The following is a 20163-nucleotide window of genomic DNA, read 5'->3' on the forward strand; positions in this document are numbered from 1 at the left end:
TGGGGAAGGGGTTCAACTGAACACAGAAGTGGAGGCTGTACAGCATTGCAAATATACTACATGTCACTGATATGTTCCTTTTAAAGTAAGTTTATGTTATGTGAATTTCATCGCAATTTAAAAACAAAAGGTGGAAGTCATCCCCATAAAAGCTGAGAAACAGGTGTCCGACTTCCCTCTGTACTCATGGAAAGCACTGTCTCCAGACACTGCCTGATGCTAAGTGATCATTCTACATAAAAGATGAATCCAAGGATTACTTTCCATCTATTATTTAATCTTAGTAATTTCCTTGTTTTTGTATGCCTTCTTTCAGGACAGTTTTATATTTTTTCCCTCTAAAATGTAATTTTTATTCAATGTCATAAATATTTCTATTCTTTTGCATAATTGTTTCCCCTAGGTTCTTCTGAGAATGGACAGGTGAGGTTTTCCAAGGCATTGGCCTTTGTTGGTTACCTGGGGTATGTGAGATATCGGAGCATCCTGAGGGTTGATCACAGGAGCTAAGTAGAAAGGTTGCACTAGAAATTGAAATTTCTCATCATCTGATCCCTTTGTCCCAGGAATACTGATGTGGCCAGTCTGAGGCTAGCCATGGACTTTCACGTATAGATGTAGCTGAAACAGGTCTTAATATAATTCCCAGAAGGGATATGGGTTTGGTGTGGAAATTTTATAAAAACTCTTTCAGAAGATAAACTTGGAATATAAGATGATAAAATCAAAATGATTTGGTAGTTGTAGAGAAAAGACCCGCTTCATAATTTTTCCTTTGAAAAACTGATCAGATCAAAATGCACCAAGGGTATAACTGGATAACGTGAAAACAGTGAACAAAAAGTGTCCCTGCTCGGGCCTGTGTTGCTGAGTGGGGCACTCAGCAAGGAGGGAATGAAATCAGGGTTTGAGAGACACATCTCCTACCTCTGCTCCATCAAGGCTCCTGACCACTGAGAAATTCCAGAGCAGACTGAGTGTCACTGGGTTACTACCAACTCTCATTGGCAGGTCTGCGTGTTTCTTCATCAGAAAGGAAATGAGTTTTACCCACATGGTTTCACTTGTAAACTGACACCCGGGTCTGGGGAGTAGAGTGAAAGAAAGACTCAGAGGGACTGACTCCCTTCTCTGCTAGATGGTTGTCTATTTTTAAATGCAAGGAGGAGGCTACAGGAAATCAAACAGGAAATTGATCGGATCCACAAACACCTGCAGGGGTGAGAAGATGGAGAAGGAGGCCTGAGACATCAGTTCAGGGAAGTTGCTCAGACTGGGGCAAGAATGCCCTGGATGCTTCTCTATGATTTCTCTTGTCTCCTCTTTTCCATTTTACTTTTTTAAACCAATTAGTGTTAAAAATTCCAGAGCATTTTTCACCAGTGCTAAGTAGAATTTATTAACACCTTTTATTTTTCACTTTTTAAATGGCAACCTTCTATGGCTGGCAAGTGACATAGGTTTCCCATTTGTAATAAATGTTTTCTTTTAAAATAGATAAACTTAAGTTTCCAAAGTGATTGACTGAAAGCAAACTATTTAGTAAGCAACTCTGCTGATGGTACTTGGCTGTGACAAAAGTCCTGAGGTTTGGGAAACGTCATAACTGAACAAAGCCTTTATGTTTGGTCATAAAAGCCAATATTTAATCAGCATGTATTAAGGATAGACCACTGTGTAGAGCACTTTTCACATCCGATCCTTCACAAGTTGCTCAGTAGTGTCTGACTCATTGCAACCCCATGGACTGCAGCACACCAGGCTCCCCTGTCCTTCACTATCTTCCAGACCTTGCTCAAATTCATGTTCACTGAGTTGGTGATGCCATCCAACCATTTCATCCTCTGTCACCCCCTTTACCTACTCTAAATCTTTCCAGGCATCAGGGTCTTTTCCAATGATTTGGCTCTTTGCATCAGGCGGCCAAAATATTGGAGCTTAAGCTTCAGGAACAGTCCTTCCAATAAATATTCAGGGTTGATTTTCTTTAGGATTGACTGGTTTGATTTCCTTGCTGTCCAAGGGACTCTCAAGGGTCTTCTCCAGCACTGTAATTCAAAAGTTGGGAAAGTAATGTCTCTGCTTTTTATTACACTGTCTAGGTTTGTCATAGCTTTCCTTCCAAGGAAAAAGCGTCTTTTAATTTCAAGGCTGCAGTCACTGTCCACAGTGATTCTGGAGCCCAAGAAAATAAAATCTGTCACCGTTTCCACTTTTCCCCCTTCTATGTGCCATGAAGTGATGGGACCAGATGCCATGATCTTAGTTTTTTGAATGTTGAGTTTTCAGCCAGCTTTTTCACTTTCCTCTTTCACTGTCATCAAGAGGCTCTTTCATTTCTCTTCACTTTCTGCCATCAGAATGGTATTATCTGCATATCTGAGGTCGTTGGTATTTCATCCGGCAATCTTGATTCCAGCTTGTGATTCATCCAGCCCAGCATTTCTCGTGGCATACTCTGCATTTCCCCTTCATGGATCACAGCCTTGCTGTGGTGAGGGGGCTTGCCTAACTCAATGAAGCTAACCCATGCCGGGCCAGGCTACCCAAGATAGACAGGTCATAGTGGAGAGTTCTGACAAAACATGGTCCACTGGAGGAGGGAACGGCAAGCCACTGTAGTAGTCTTGCTATGGGAACCCCATCAACAGTATGAAAAGGCAAAGAGATTGGTGTTAGGAGCCCCATTTAACAGAAAAGGAAGTTGAGCCTTGAAGCTAAATTTTGTTGTGAAAGATGACACAATAACAGGAGAAGCCAGGACTAGAACTCAGGTCTAATGCCCAAATCTCTGAGTTTTCTGTTAAAACACGCTACTCCTGCTTTTCCCTTGCAGGGCTGGGGCAGAAGAGAACAATGAAGACCTTTCAGAGAACTGTGGCAAAGGTCACGTGCTTCTGTGTCCTTTCCCAGGTTAGCGCTCAGAAGTTGCCCATGTTCTCATTCGGTTTATACAATAGCGAGGGCCCCTTTCTTTCTTTCTTCTTCTTCTTCTTCTTCATTTTTGGCTGCATCACACAGCATGTGGGATTTTATCTCCCCAACCTGAGATCGAACCCACGGCCCCAGCAGCAGAAGCCCAGAGTCTTAACTGCCAGACTGCCAGGGAAGTTCCCCATTTCCATTCATTTTCTTGCTAGTCTCAACACTTCTTCCCCTCCCAAGCCTTCTTTCCGCTCCACCATTATGAAAACACCTGTCTTCTGCAACCTAGTGCTATAACAAGTTATGCTGGGAGGAGGCAGTGCCCGCTGACCTCTGAGTGAATTACAACATATCAAAGGGTCCGAGTTTTTAAGTTGTCAGACCTTGGTTTTGCACGAGGAGGAACTCTTTTTTTTTTTTCGCACTCATACCCCAGCAAGAGATTAGCAGCCTGAAATCACTTTGACAGTGTCAGTTGCTCTATTGCAGACCACAGGGAATTTTAATTCCAGCCTGTGAAATTGTAATTGCTTCTCAAGGAGAAGTGAGGAATCCTGGGTAATGGCCACAGCCGAGCTCAGTGTCAGAGTTGCCAGTTGCTGCCACATCAGATATTACTTGCTGTTATTCAAAAATCACTCCAGCTTTCCATATGCGAAGTCGGACTGGGGAGCGAAAGTAAATTAACAGAAACTGTCAGCTGTTCAGAACAGGACGGACAGGAGTGTGACAGAGGGGACTGACCTCCCATCAAAAAAGGTAACTTTTTCTCTTTTTGGGGGGGTTAAGATACAGAGTTTCACAAACAAATTTCATTACTTAAGGTATGCAGCTAAATGATATCATTATTAAGCAAAAAATTATCTGGTTTTTGGCATGACAGATTAAAGCTGCCAATTTCTATTCACTTCTTCCAGGAAGGAGTTGGGGGTGGGTGGGGGGGCGGTGTGGGCAAAGTGGCCCAAAAGAGTAATTAAAATGATGAAGACAGCAAGTCTATGTCAGGTTGATGTTTGCAATGGATTAAAATTACCTGCTATCAAAGTTAAACTGTCTGAGAAATTGCTTCCTGCCTATGTTTGGAATAAAGGGAATTTAGAACTACCACATCTGATTACGAAACACTGAGAGAAAATTATCAGCAAAGGAAAAGACTTGTCACCTGCCACCTTCTGAAGATAGGGGAGGTTCTGACGAGCACTAAGTGGTTCCAAAATTAATTTTTTTTTCTACAGAGGGTCAGAAAGAAAAGAGAAGGGGCTAAATAAAATTTCTCAGTTAAATGGCTACAATCTGTGGATTTTTTGTTTTACATGGTAGAAACAATTCATGTATGGGCTTTACTTTTCCTCATTTGATCATTTTTAGGGTAAATTTTAGGGATGACATTTCACTCGTCCGATTACAGGAAACTTGCCCTTAGAAGGTCCGTCAGCAGGGATACCTTCTGGTAAAGGTCTGACTGCCCTAGTCACCTCTCTACTGACCCTTCAGTCTCCCCCAAACTCTACCCCGACCTCTCTGCCTGGCTAATCCCCTCACTGTTTAGCAACCTGGTTTATACTGTTTGCCCCCTGATCTCATGACATCTGCCCTTTCACTGTACTTAGTATTTTTTTTTTAATTTTAATTTTTTGGCCATGCAGCATGTGGTATCTTACTTCCCCAACCAGGGATCGAACCTGTGTCCCCTGCATTGGAAGCATAGGTCTTCACCAATGGACTGCCAGGGAAGTCCCTTAACTTTCTTTAGAAAGCCTTTGGGGACCTCCCCAGTCCATGTTAGATGTCCCTCCCATGCTCTGATGATTCCCTATATTTTCTACCTTGAGTGGCTGGATTGCAGTCGCCACCCAGCTTCCCAAAGGTAGGGATGGCATCTGTCCTGTTCACGTTCTGCGGCTCCAGTGCCAAGCACAGTGCTTGGCACCTAGCACCAAATGACTGCCAAGTTGTCTTTCTCCTTCACAGAGTCTTCAACCTGCATCCAGAAGGGATTCTGTTTCTCCCAGTGCCCTTGAGTTAACGTGAGCAGCTCCTATGTTCACGGTCTCAGTGAGTTTGTGGGTGCCCTGCCCACCCTCTGGCTTGAGAGCAGTAAGCTGGTTGAGAACAGGCTGCAGTACCAGATTGCCTGGGCTGTAATCTTGGCTCTGCCATTTACCTGCTAATGACCTTGGGCAAGTCACATCTCTGTGTCTCAGTTTCCTCTTCTAGAATAATTGCTTGGAGTGACTATGACGATTAAATGACCTAATGTATTCAAAGTGCTTGCCTGACTAGGTAAATGATAGCTACGAGGATGATGCTGTTCTTTACTTTTACTATTACTGCTACATGCATCAGAAGTATGGCTAAGCTTCCATTTGCTTTGATTCTTGTGCCAATCTAACCAATCCTTAAGCATCATTTCTAAAACCAAAAATGGCAGGGAGGAAATAAACTCAAGTTTGAGGAATATACATAACTTCACTCAAGTTTCTTCTTATAACTCAAGCTTTTTATGAGCCCATGCCAGTGGAGAGATAAAAGTCAGTCTGGGTCGGTTCAGCACAGGGCTCCCCACTGCCTTCTCTGGGGTTGGGACTAAGAACTGAGGGCATGGAGATAGGTACAGGGGACACCTCTGGACCCGGTGGCATCAGGTTGGATAGCATTCTCTTAGCCCTGAGGCGGGACCTCAAGAGACACATTGTCTGGATACAGGTAAGTCCCAAAGCATCTCAACACCAAAGAGAATCCTTGGAATTCCTGTTCAGAAATGCTCCAGACTAGAGGGATGGATCTTAGACAAGCCACCAAACTCCTCCTAAGCTCAGCTTTGCCCTCTGTAAGGGGGTCCACTTTTATGGTCCCCATGAGCTCCTCTTGCTCTTATTCTAGGCTGATCTGCAGGGGTCACCACCCCTACTTTTCCTGCGAGCCCAAATCATGGGTGAAGCAGAAAGACGTGCAGCAAGCCCAGTCTTTTATCAAGTGATGAGAAAGAACAGTCTTTCTGCAAAACTTATTCAAATTTCCACTCTGACTGGCGGAAAGTTTAAATTCCCTGACAATGCAAAGAAACAGAAGCTGTTTGGGACTGATTACCAGAAGGCAGCCGCTGGTGACCTTCCAGGGGTTTACACTTGTGACTTCAGTGTTGGGCTGCTACGAGTTTTACTCCAAATATTAATTGGAGTTACTGCAGCTACTCAGATAGACAGCTTGACTCTGCCATGCAGCGTGAGGGAAAGCTGGTGCTAAACTGCTCTCCCCCAACACCCCCCCCTCTCCTTTCCATTTGTGTGTCCAAAGGCATTAAAAATAGTCTCCAACCTGAAATACGACATTTTTAGTTAGTGAATGTTCTTGTAGTTGGTATAATTTGACTGCCCAAGGCAAACTGGTTTGATAAGATTAATTTTTTTCAGACTGGGATCCAACCAACTTGTGCTTTTTGTCAGACTGCTTTGGAACTTTCAACCTCTCTAACCTCAAAAATCTTGGAGGATGTTGTGTTAAAGGGGGAAAAAAAGAAGATGGATCTTAATTGGAGGCTTGAGAATCTTATCCTGCCTGAATAGGGTTAGAGATCTTACATGTGAAAGAAATGTATAAGAAGCAAACCTACTGGAAAACCAGAAACCAAAAAAGACATAAAAACAGGAAAGGTGAGAAACGGTCAAGGGCAAAAACTAGAGCAGACCTTTTCAATGACACAAAACTCAACCCATCGGGAATGCCTCTTCACATAATGCATTTAAAGCTGAATTTCAAAAGCTCCTTTACTTTCTCTCAAGGGGACTCAGACTCTACCAGCTCCATCTCCTGGTTTATTTTCTGTTTAACTTCCAATTTTATTATCGGATATGGAACCAAATAAGACATGGCACTGACTATTCTCCATTGATTCCCGGGTGAGAGACTGTGCTACAGGCGAGTCTCCTTCTTCAGGCCCAAAGCACAGAGTTGAGACCAAATTGTAGCCTAGTTTTTCCTTGTCCTGTGGACAAGACAAATGTTAACACTTCCATGGGCCAATAATCAGAAATCTGGAGGTTTTCTGTGGAGTTCGGAGTGGAGGGTAGTGGACCATGAAGGTTCTGCGGCAACAAAAACCCCTCCCTTGTATCTCAAATGGCACCAGGTAAGGCTGCAGAAATTACACTGATGGAAACCTCCAAAAACAGAGAAACAAAAAACCCAGAAGCATCTGCTGTCTAAGGTCACAGCCTGAGATAGTTATCCCAGGTGGCTTTTTGGTTAAGAATTCTTATCCATGTGTTGAGAACAAAGCATGTGAATTCTTAACTGAACAGGTGTATTAAGAGAATTTGAGATACAGGAGATCAAGACCAAAAAGCTGGAGGCACTGATGGGAATCACGGTAGATAAGCAGAGTAAGTAGCAGGTGCTGGAGGAGCAGAGGGTTGCTAGGTGCCCAGAAGCTCCTCAGTGTAGGAGTGCCAAAGCAAAGATTAAGGATCAAGCACGCTGAACTACGAAAACAGGAGCCGGACTCTTGCTGAGGCACTCTCTTAATTGAAATACTGATGGGATCCACACAGCCAGCTCTCGTTACATGTTCCAGCAACAACTGTAAAACAAACAGCCCCATATCAGCAAGACCAGTGTCAGCTAGAGCAGCGGTAAGAACTATCACCCACTGGCTAAGTGAGGCTTAGCAAATGGTTCTCTTGAAAAATGGACACATTTGAAGCGTGGCAGCAGATTAAAAAACTTAAAACCGAGGATAGAGATTTAACTCTCCCTAAGTCTTGCTTTGTGGTCCCTGAAAAGTGATGTATGTTTTCAAAAGTGGCAGAATAGAGTGAGGTAAGGGGAGCCCGTTGGTCTGATCATCAACAGGAGAACAGACCACTTTCCAGACTGCTCATCTTTCCAATCAGGAATCTCTTCAGAGCTTAGAAGCCCATTTAGAATCCTAGAGTGACTCTTCTTTGACTATCAGACAGCCTAAATTCTTTAGAATGGGATAAAAACTTTTCACCACCTGAGCTTATTTTTAGTGTAATTTCCAGGCACTTCTCTTATATATCTTTCACTCTAGCTACACTATTTCTCAAACTCATGATACATACATTTGTAGACAACAATACCGTTTTTATTTCAGTAACATATGTATAACATACTATTGATCATTGTAACCATTCATAAGTGTAGAGTAGATAAACTCAGAGACAGAAAGTACAATAAAGGTTACCTTCCACTTCTGCAAAAAAAAAAAAAAGGCTGTTTCAAATGCGAATGTATTGAATCTGTACCTTACTTTAGGTAGTACTGACATTTAAACAATCCATTTACTATCATGAACAGTGGATACTCTTCCATTTATTTTGAAATGTAAAAATGTCTTTCAGCAATGTTTGGTAGTTTTCGGCACACAAATTTTTACCTCCTCTGTGAGATTTATTCTTCAGTATTTAGTTCTTTTAAATGCTGTCATAAATGGAATTGCTTTCTGAATTTCTAGTTCACTGCTGTCGTGCAGAAAGAACTGATTTTTGTGTGTTGATCTTGTCATCTACAATTTGGCTGAATTTATTAGCTCTAGTAGATTTCTTGTGGATTCTTCAGAATTCTCTATACATGGGATCATGGTGTCATCAGCAAATATAGTTTTCCTCTCCCTTTTCCTTAGCTAACAGTTCTGACTAGGATGACTAGAACAGTGTTGAATAGCAGCTGTGAAAGTGGGCATTCTTGTCTTGTTCCTTATCTTAGGGGAAAACTTTTGGTCTTTCACCACTACATGGATATTTCATAAATATGTTAAGGAATTTCCCCCATATTCTTAGTCTTCTAAGAAGTTTTGTCATGAAAGGGTGTTGGAGTTTGTCAAATGTCTTTGCTGGATCAGGGGAGATGATCACATGCTCCCCACCTATTTTTTTTTTTTAAATTAATGTGATGTTACGTTGATTAACGTTACATTGATTGGTTTTATACTGAACTTGTATTCTTGGAATAAGTCCCACTTGGTCATTGTAAACAATCCTTTTGATATGTCATTGAAGTTAATTTGCTCATACTTTGCTGAGTATTTTTGCCTCTATATTCATAGGGGGGTTTTGATTTGCAATTTTCTTATAGTGTCTATCTGGCTCTAATATCAGGGTAATTCTGGCCTCATAGAATGAGTTAGGAAGCGTTCCTTCCTCTTCCGTTTTTTTGGGTAAGAGATTAAGAATTGATGTCAGTTATCTTTAGATGTTTGGTAGAATTCACCTGTGAAGCCATGTGAAAAGCTCCTGGACTCTTCTTCGTTTATGCTAGTCAGGGATAAAGCGCTAGTGCTTGAAGAAAACAATTCCTCCTGCAAGGTATTTTCTTAAGAGAGCCAAAGCCCACAGAAGAATTTTTCCGGGGACTTTGTTAGTTCAGTCTTTGGTGGCTCAGAGGTTAAAGCATCCGCCTCCAATGTGGAAGACCTGGGTTCGATCCCTGGGTCGGGAAGATTCCCTGGAGAAGGAAATGGTAACCCACTCCAGTATTCTTGCTTGGAGAATCCCATGGACAGAGAAGCCTGGTAGGCTACAGTCCACGGGGTCGCAAAGAGTCGGACACGACTGAGTAACTTTACTTTCTTTCTTTCATTTGCTGAATACACTTAGTTCAGTCTTTTGCTTCACTGTTTAAATTACTTCTGGTTATTTCAAAATAAATTACACCTGCAAGATTGAAAAATATACAAATTCCTACTGCAAGGGCAAAGATTCATAAGATAGCAAGAGGAACTACTTTCAGGATTGAGTGTCATCAGAATAACTCCAAAGTGACATTTTGAGGGAGATAGCAATTTAAAAGTAAGCTGTAGTGTATAATTAGATTCATTACTTCATTACTTATGTATCCATTATGCGAATGGTATGCTTCAGGTCACAAAGGCTGGGTCCAAGTATATCAAGTCGTAAGTACGCAACTTGCTTTATTATCTATATGAAAATCTTTAGGTCTGTTTAAAAAACACATGTGTAATATTGCTCTTTATGGCAACTGGGAGTTAAAAATCAAAGGTAAAAGCTTGTCCACAGAATTGGAGAGTCTGGGATAACTCTATAGTTATTATGATTAATCAGGCATATTAAAAGCAGATTAGATAAATCCAAGAATTAAACTTCCTAGTTTTTCAGGCTTTTCTGAACTCCCAGCTTTCCCTTACCTTGATCCAAAATGTTTTTGGTTTTTTCCCTCCACAATTTTTCTAGGCACTTGCCTCATCAGTACTTTTAAGTGTATTCAGATGCCCATAAATTAAGAAGACCATAAGAAACCAAAAGAAACTTTGCTTCAACTGCTACAGCTGGGATATTTTGGCTTTAGAGCTCTAGGAAACAGTACGGGTAAGAAATAATTGACAGAAAACTAATGAAGAATAACAGTGTCTGCATTTCCTTTTATCCCCAAGGTAGGGTGGAGGAGGGCATGACTTCTAGACCTCCCTATTAATCTCTTTGCTCTTTTCATCTTTGGCCATGGAAAAATCTGCTTCTTGATCTTAGATTGGCCACCCAAATCTGTGCAGCATTCATTAATTTGATCTCCTCACATACAGCTGCAACCCATTTTCTTTGAATTTTTCTTCCTCTGCTGCATTTGTTAAAATTAGACTGTAAGTCCCTTGAGGCAGGGATCTTTTTATTCCACATATAATTGTTTTGGGTGGCCATGTGTTAATATCAAAATTTAAAACATCTACCCTTATTTATAAAATCGATTTTCACGTTAAAACTGCTAAAGGAATCATGAAAGGGGAAGAAATGATATGTCCCAAGGACATGCTACTTGATAAATGTGATCTCATTTCATCTTTCAATGACCCTGCAATGGAGTTTTGTTCCTATTTCACAGAGGAGGCTCAGAAAGAAGAAGTGGTCTAGCTGCAAATGTAAACCAAACTTTGGTTGATGTAAAAAATCTCATGCTCTTTCCCTATGCTGTCTTCCTCAGATCTGTCCTGGAAACAGCTGAGATCTGAATCCAGTCGATGAGGGTCCTTAACTCCTTCACAGTTCCTTAACTCAAATTCTACAGTTTCAACACTGTAGAAATGAAGCTCAATGGTAAAGCAAGTGTAAGTTTATTAAACATGTGCTGTTCATGACTTAACTTTTAACAGCACTTTGAGAAGTGATCAGGACACCAGATTAAATACAAATTTGGCCTGGATGCTCTAGATTAGGCTGCATCATAGAACAGAGGTGCCCAAGCTTTCCTGATTCAAGGTACTCCTAGGCCAAAAGAAACAGCTACCCATTCTCTTTCATTAAGTAGGTAGGGACTAACAATAAGTACTTCCATCTTACTATATTACAAAAAGTGTTTGAAAAAATGTGTGTAGATTGAAATAAAGATATCTTTATTTCATTCTAAAATTATAATTATCTGCATCTATTGGGCACTGCACAACCTCTCAAAGTTTGAAATAAAATCACATTCATTTCTTGTTAAAGATTGATTTTTTCACTTCATACCTGCTTTTTCTCACAGCAACCACCTAAAACCTAGTCTTAGAAAGATATTTTTGTTGTTGTTCTTTAGTCGCTAAGTCATGTCTGATTCTTTGCAACCTCATGTTCTGTAGCCCACCAGGCTCCTCTGTCCATGGGATTTTCCCAGGCAAGAATACTGGAGTGAGCTGTCATTTTCTTCTCCAGGGAATCTTCCTGATCCAGGGATCAAATCAGCATCTCCTGCTAGGCAGGTGGATTCTTTACTGTTGAGCCACCTGGGGAGCCCACGGTAACATTGAAAAATGTGCATTTTCATGTTGTAAACTATTTTGAGCTATTATTCTACATGGTATCTGACAGAGTCCCTCTGTTTCCTTCAAAAATTTAAAATAGCCCATAGTTCTCCTTTGTTCACTAGAGCACCTTGGGATGCCTAGGGTCAGGCGAGCCTTAAGAAAATCGTTTACTTCCCTTCTCTTTTCTTCCTTCTCTCCCTCCTTTCTTCCTTCCTACATTTTTCCCTATGCTCATTTTATAATGCTAAAGCCTCTTGAAGCTTCATTTGTAACTCTTAATTCTTTCTCCATGACATCTTATATTTTACACTGAAATATGCAACCTGGAGTGAAGTCAATGGAAAAGCCTATGTTTTGACTGAAGGACATATGGAAATCTGATGTTTAGACACATTTTCCCAGCAACAAAGCAAAGTTTTCACCAAAGAATTTTTACATTATCTTATTGACAGTCTCACACTTGGTACATCAGGCAAGACAGAAAGAAAAAGAGAGGGAGAGGGAGGGACGAAGGAAGAGAAAATAAACTTGCATGATACATCTTCTAGAAGTGCATCACGTACCATGCACATTCTTGGAGCAAGACAACACAGAGGGCAAGGCTGGGCTCCCACAGAACCCAGGCACCCACAGGGTCAATCCTAGATACACATCTACTGCTTCAGGTCAAGTTCACATGACCTGATGGAGCCAAGAGAGTAGGAAGAGTATACAGCCCAGGCGCAGAGGCTTTGGAGTCAAGCTGAGTTCAAGTCCTGCCTCTACAACTTAGTGGTTCTGTGTCCCTTGCAAGTTACTTAATCTTGTGGGCTTTAGGTGTTTGTTGTTGTTTTTTTTTTTCCCCTCAGCAAAGTGAGAATAACAATACCTATCTCAGGGCTGTGTTTTCAGGAGGAACACTTGTAAAGTCCCCATCATTTCGTCTGATGCTTTCAAAGGCTAGACGGTTCATGATTATCAGTGTTATCATTATGATCAAAACAGGGCTAGTCATGATGAGAGACAACAGAGACGAGATCGGCTGAAGAAAGCCAAAGGTGCAGAAACAGCGGGGAGAATGGCAGGGTACACGTCAACAAGTGGACACACACAGAACTCTCAATGACTGCTGACGGGAATGGAAGTTGGTACAACCCTTGCAGAATGCCATTTCGCGGTGTGCACAAATGCAATGCAAGTTCACACAGATGCATATATATGTGGACCCAAACATACGTTCATAGCATCATTATTCCAATAGCCAAAATATCAGAAACAACTCAAAAGCAGGATGGATAATTACAATGGGGTATACCCATACAATGGAATTGTATTCAGCAAGCAAAGTGAATGAACAGCTGCCACATACAACCACCTGGATGTGTCTCACAGGCAATGCCGAGCAAAAGGCAGACGCACAAAACAGCACATGCCATGTGACTCCATTTGTATGAAATTCATGAACATGCAGACCAATCTCTGATGTTAGAAATAAGGACTGTAAGCTTTTGGGGGACAGAGCTAGGGACTGGGAAGGCGCACGGGCAGCCTGCTGTCTCTAGCATCAGAGGTGAAGCTTTTCTTCTGCCCTGTATAGTGTGACTCTAGGCTTTCGGTGGTATTTCCATGTCTGTAAGGTTTTCGTTAAACCAGTACTATGCTGCAACCCACTGCTTATTAATAAAGAAATGATTGCATGTATCTCAAAAAGGAAGCACCCAGCAGGCTCCCTCCCATACTCTGCTAACTCTTCTCCCTCTTCCTGCTGATGGATCAGGGAAATCCTAAGTGGCTGAGTCACTGCAGGGCTTCCAGAGAGTCAAGAGCAGATCCTTGCATTTTAAACGTGATCTCTTAGAACCACATACCAGGTTTCGGAGGTATGTACTGAAGTCTTTGATTTTTTTTTTTTAATTCAATGATTGATGACATAATTTGAACTTAGATTTCTTAAAGACACAAAAGAGGTTGAAACATTTTGGGATAAAACCACAAGCTGAAGAGGGTGGGGATTTAAAATGAAAACTGTCCTGTAACCACAAGGTGCCTGATGTTCCTGTGACTGTACAATCCAAATAAATTATTTAAATTCTGATAGTCGTGAGACTTGTTCATTACACCAACTGCTTTAATTCTAACAGAAATCACTTCATTTAGTGAACACCAATGATACCAGGTAGAAATAAACAGTGATGTAAATAGATCCCCCCCCCCCTAAAAAAAAAGCCAGGAAAGGGGCAGAGCTTGTTTTAGACAAATCCAGTTTTTGAAAGTTTGTGGGTTATTAAAGAAGGGGGTGATTCCTCAGATTTTTCAAAATGTTGCCACCATCCCTTAATTGGCAGGCTCTTCCTGTGCATTCCGAAAGGATTGAAGTTCCAAACACAGGTTTCCATATAAACTTTTCCATAACACATCTGCTGTGGAAAATAAAAGTTCTGTAATGTTGGGGCCCCAAACAATGCATAAAGAGAAAGACAAGATTTTAAAATGTTTATTGAAAATGGAAAATTCTTCTGCATGAGGAAGAGGTAACCAGACCCACCATACAAACAGGTTCTGACTTGAAGACTGGTGATTTAAAGGAAATGCAACCACTTGCATTTTTTTTTTTTTTTTTTTTTTTGCTAAAAATAAACCCAAGGGCGCTTAATTGAAAAGATATGCTATGGCAGCCGTTATTAGATTTTAGGTCAAATAACCAATGGGTCCAACTCAACGTGAGACAGGGAAGCCTCATTAAAGAGTGTGGCTGAAAAGCCGTTAGTGAGGCCAGTATAAATCATTGCCCTTTGAGAACTGATGTGGTTGCTCTCCTTTTCTTTGAAGATTTGAATTAGAAATTTATTCTTCTTCACAGATGCTTCAGCTGGTTGTGTTTTAATTATAGACCTTGACCAAAAGCGCAAAAAGAATAGCAAACACAGCCAGGCCCACAGACATCTTCAGTGCAAAGTCCCGGTGTAGCCTTTGCAATCGTAGCACCATTCGGGAACTGGCCGACACTCGTTGATTTGCAGCTGAGGTGTGGGATACTGAGTTCAGGTGATTCCCAAGCCTGTTTCTGAATTCCTATGGAGAGAGAAACATAGAGGAAAGCAAAAGGTTTTAAGGACAAAGAAAAAGAGAAAAGCACTGATATTATATCAGTTCAGCAAAAGATTCCTAGAAGGAACTAATTTTTCTATTGAGATATAACTGACATATAACACTGTATTAGTTTCAGGTGTACAGCATAAGGATTCAGTATTTGTAGACACTGAAATGAGCATCACAGTAGGTCTCGTTACAGCACAGTTACAACATTCTTCCCTAGTAAAGATTGCTTTTAAAGATCTATTCTCTAAAACTTCCAAATATACAACGCAGAATTGTTAACTATAGTCACCATGCTGTACCTTACATCCCCGTGATGTATTTCTAACTGTAAGTTTGTATCTTTTGACTCTCTTCACCCATGTCATCCACCTGCCATGCCCCTGACAACCACCGACAGGTCATCTGCATCTATACAATCAGTTCTGTTATTTGAGATTTCATGTCTTTCTCTGGTGCATTTCACTTAGTATAACGCCCTCAAGGTTCATTCATGCTGTTGAGAATGCCAAGACTTCCCTCTTTTTTATACTGAGTAATATTTCATTGCATACATACGTCATATCTTCCTTGTCCATTCATCCATTGATGGACATTCCGGTTGCTTCCACGCCCATGTCGTGGCTACTGTGAAAAACACTGCAATGAACATGGGAATGCAGATATCTTTCTGAGTTAGTGTATTTGTTTCCTTTGGTCTAACACTCCAAAGTAGAATTGCTGGATTAAACCATAGTCCTATTTTTATTTGTTGAGGAAACTCCATACTGCTTTCCAGAGTGGCTGCACCAATTTACATTTCCACCAACAGTGCACGAGGGTTCCTCTTTCTCCATATGCTCACCAGCATTTGTTAGTTCTAATCTCTTCTGATAGCCATTCTAACAGGTATGAGGTGATATCTCATTGTGGTTTTAATTTGCATTTCCCTGATGATTAGTGCTGATGAGCATCTTTTCACGCACCTGTTGGCCATCTGTATGTCTTTGGTAAATTGTCTACAGTATTCAGATTCTTTGCCCATTTTAAAAATCACTTTTCTTTTTTCGTATTGAGCTACATGAGTTCTTTATATGTTTGAGGTATCAACCCCCTCATCAGATATCAAATACACAGTCTGCAAATATTTTCTCCCATTCGGTTGGATGCCTTTTCCTTTTGTTGATGGCCTCCTTTGCACTGCAGAAGCGTTCTAGTTTGATGTAAGCAGCTTCACTTACTCCTTCATCACAGACGCATTCAAACACCCACCACAGGTCAGGCGGGCTAAGTCAGGTATAAGCGACAGTTCCTTTCCTTTAAGGGTCAGACCAAGTTCATACATTTCCAGGTTATACTCAAACTATATGGGAGAGATAAAGAATGTTTATGGAGAATCAGGGCAGAATTCCCTGAAGGGCAGAACCGATATGGAGATGCATCACAAAGGAACTTAACTTTCAGGGATATGACTGTATCTACTCAGGAAAAGACTAATGACAAAGGAAAAACCACAGGGAGTAATTTTATTCAGCAAACATACTGGTTGTAGGAGGGCTGCTCCTGACCGTGAGGGGGCACCTGAAGGGCTCTGGGTGGCCAGAGGGATCCACCCCACGCAGCCCTTCCATTGACCCCAGGTGCCACATAGCCCTCTGGGTGACCCTCTGGGTACCAGACATGGAAAGACTGAGAAACCCAGCTCGGTGGTAACACGAGGAGCCAGGAGATGTTACAGTGAGAATTCTGAGGCGGTGTCTGTTCCCTCAGGCATCTCTGCAGGTGTGGGGAGGACGGGGGCCCTTGGCCACTCTCAAGGGGGGTTCTAGGGTTTCAAGTGTAGTTCTGATTCCATGATATAAGATTTCCACCTGATGCACAGGCCTTAGAATCAGTGCCTCTTCTGTTGAAACCTGGATAACATTCTGAGAAACGGAGGTGGGGCTGGGGGAAGGAGAATACCAGGTGGAAGGAATGAAGCACGGGTGGGGAGGAGGGGGCGACCCAGGGGCATGACTGCGGAAGGACAGGAGATCCACAGAAGCACCAACGGTCCCTGAACAGCCACTTCCCTTCGCTTATTCTTTCTTTCCACGCTTTCAAACAATCCGCTAGTGACAGCCTCGGCCTCTGCGGAGAATGGCAGCCCCGCTGTGCACAGCAGAAGTGCTGGAAGTGTGCTTTACAGAGATGACTCTGGCAGGAAAGTAGGGTGGAGTTAGGGGAGGGGAGAGAATGCGGGGAGGGGAGAGAATGTGGGTAGGGAATCTGGGTCAAGGTGTGGCGAGAGATGGGGTGGAGGGGAAAAGGACCTCCATGCTGGAGGCATGGAAAGCAGGGAACGGCAGCCTTCTGATGGAGAATCAACAATACTTGAGTTCAGGTGAGTGGGTAATGGAGGGACAAAGATTAGGAAGGGGAAAATGAGAAGAACTTTCACAACCCAATTTCCACCAGCAAAGACTTACATGTGAAAGATATGGAAGAATTTTCTTGCTTTGACTGCAGGAGACTAATTGCAAAATTAAAACAGCTTTGGATCACAAGGATACATCTCTCAAGTCCAATGGCAGTCACGCCATCATTTCCTTCCAGGCTCCTTGGGGACCTGGGCTGATCCCTTGCTGTCCCTGTGCCGGGGGCCCAGACAAGGAGGCTCACAGCTGGTCAGATGGAGATACTGTCCCCACAGCAGAGACACCTGCACCCCAACACGCCTTGGGAATCACTCTCTTGTAAGATGGGTGTTCTGCACGGTATTTTGGAGTGGGGAATATGACGACACGCTTTCATTCTGATTTGTTTAAAATAGCCCCAAGGTCTCAAGGACAGCACTCATATGGATAATGGCAGCCTTGGGAAAGAACGTGTACTTCTACAGCTGAAATGACAGAAGCTCTGCACGTTCCTCAAAAGCAGGGAGGTCGCCTAGTTCATCTCTGGGCTCTTGGAACTTCCACAGCTGCAAACACAGAGCAGGTACGCAAGCAAGTGATCAGGAATGAATGGATGGATGGATGGGTATGAGGATGTATTGCAGATGAGATCTAGCTGGTCAAAAATGGGCTCAGCCATGTCTCTGGTGATCAATGGGCACAACTGTATACATGATGAGTTGCTGCCTCTAGCAATTAAACCAGCACTTTCTAAGCTTAGCTTTATAAGACCAGAACTAAGAGGCTGATTAATTTCTCCTAGGCCTGTGTCCTTTGATCTTTTTAAGTCACAGATGGCTTTGAGATGTCAGTGAGGACTACTGACTGATGTGGAGGCGTCTGTGCACATATATACACAGCCTGGCTCAAACCTGGCAGATAACTTCAGGAAGTTCACAGATTCAGATACTGTGGGGCCTGATGCTTTCTCTCAAAAAAAAAAAAAATCAATTCAAAATTAGGTACAGGCCCTTGGAATAGCCCCCTCAAAGTGTGAGTTCCTGAGTCTTAAGCTCTACTAGCTTCAGGGAAGATCTACCCCAACCCTCAGCTCTGAAGGCTGGACCTTGGTTCTGTGCCTGCAATTCCAGAAGCTGCCACTAGGTGATCACTGGTGTTGGACCAGGGGTCAGGCTGCCCGGGGGCAGGACTAGGTGAGTCTCCAAGCTTTAATCATTGGTGTATGCTTAGTCACTCGGTTGTGCCCAATTCTTTGTGACCCCATGGACTGTAGCCCACCAGGCTCCTCTGTCCATGGGATTCTCCAGGAAAGAATACTGGACTGGGTTGCCATTTTCTTCTCCACATCTCTTATATCTCCTGTGTTGGCAGCCAGATTCTTTACCACTGAGCCACCTGTTTGGTTGATTTTATGAAGATCCACTGGAGAAGGGAATGGCTATCCACTCCAGTATTCTGGGCCCTGGAGAATTCCATGGACTGTATAGTCCATGGGGTCACAAAGAGTCAGACACGACTGAGCGACTTTCACTTCGTAACACCTTCCGCTTCACAAAGCTACAAGAATAGGTAAAGTACTTGTGCTGAGTCTGAAAAAAAAAAAATCCCTTTGACTGTTAACAAGAGTTTCATAAAAATTTTTCCTCTGCTCCTTCCAACTCATTTGCCATAAAATTTTGCTCAAAATATAAATGGTACCTATTAAACTAGCATTGTAGATTATCTGGGGCTGGGTTTGCCTTAGTCATTCTTCCTCAGGCACTGATTTTTTTTTCCTCTCGCACGCAAACACTGAACACATTTGAACATAACTGACCCATCTGGTGCCAGCACTCTCCTGTCCTGGAGGGAGAGGCTGCATCACAGGAGCGTATGGAAGTGCAGCGGCATCCCTCCACAGCCACAAGAAGCCCCCTGACCGGGGGGCTTCCACTCTCCCTGAGAGCAATGTGAGGCTGACAACAGGGCAGCAGAGAGAAAATGCAGCCTGTCTTTACCACGCTGTGCTTCGGTTATTATCTCTGCTCAGTCGTATCTGACTCTTGGTGACCCCATGCACTGTAGCCCGTCACGCTTCTCTGTCCATGGGATTCTCCAGGCAAGAATACTGGAGTGGGTTGCCATTCCCTTCTCCAGGGGATCTTCCTGACCCAGGGATCGAACCCAGGTCTCCCGCACTGCAGGCGGATTCTTCACCATCTGAGCCTCCAGGTCTTCACTCTGTACTAATTCACGATCTTGATTAAAAGAGTCTGATGATGTGTTTTTAAATATGATTGAAAAGAAGTTTCTCAGATGACAGAGTAATTGGTAGCCAACTACAATGCAGGTTTGTACATTTCAACTGTCAACTACCACTGGGATACTGAAGGAAAAGTAATTTGGAAATAAAGGAAGTACAAGGACTTTCTCAGAGAGTCCAAGTTCCTCTAACATGCAAATACACAACTATTGCAGTTTCTACAGTCAGAGCAGCATTCACGGTTAGAAAATAATGTATATAGTATTTCCAGGCTGTAATGGAACAAAGTGCTTATAGGTGAAGTGATGATAAATAACCAGTAGCAAGATAAAGTTTAAACATACACATGTGCATAGAATACTGCACATAACTGACTTTAGAGGAGAAAAACTTGGCATAGTCAATAGTTCTGTAAAGTAAACAGAAGGTTTGAACCTTTCATAAACCTCTTAAACATCTGCAGAGTTATTAACTTTTGAAATTCAAGACACACTTTTATCTCTCAAGCTATAATACAACAAATACAAGAAATTTTATTATTTACTATAACCAAACATCAACACTCAGATTTATAATTCTTCAGAAGTCAAATTCCATTTAGAAGTGCCTTTACAAAACAGAAACAAAGCAGGATATGACCTTTGCTCAGTCAAAAAGATTCATGTATTTATCTAGTCATAGTAGATTAAGGACATATTGAGAAAGTGCTAACTTTAATTAACATGATCTTTCCTCCTTGTAAATCTCACTTTCATTGATTAAGTTCTAAACAAACTTACATCCAAATTCTTAAA

General features: G+C 42.2%; 1 protein-coding gene across 8 annotated transcripts in view; it reads right to left on the reverse strand.

Annotated features, from left to right (window-relative positions):
• Positions 1-14134: 14134 nt before the first annotated feature.
• CDKAL1 (CDK5 regulatory subunit associated protein 1 like 1) overlaps positions 14135-20163 on the reverse strand; it is a 607158-nt gene continuing 601129 nt past the window's right edge. For all 8 annotated transcript variants that reach the window (XM_027959157.3, XM_027959153.3, XM_060403461.1 and 5 more), the window contains one exon: positions 14135-14728. In XM_027959157.3, the coding sequence (XP_027814958.1) occupies positions 14537-14728 (192 nt within the window). In that variant the 3' untranslated portion in view covers positions 14135-14536. The remainder of the gene's footprint in view (positions 14729-20163) is intronic.

Source organism: Ovis aries, chromosome 20, assembly GCF_016772045.2.
Source record: "Ovis aries strain OAR_USU_Benz2616 breed Rambouillet chromosome 20, ARS-UI_Ramb_v3.0, whole genome shotgun sequence".
NCBI classification, from domain to species: Eukaryota; Metazoa; Chordata; class Mammalia; order Artiodactyla; family Bovidae; genus Ovis; species Ovis aries.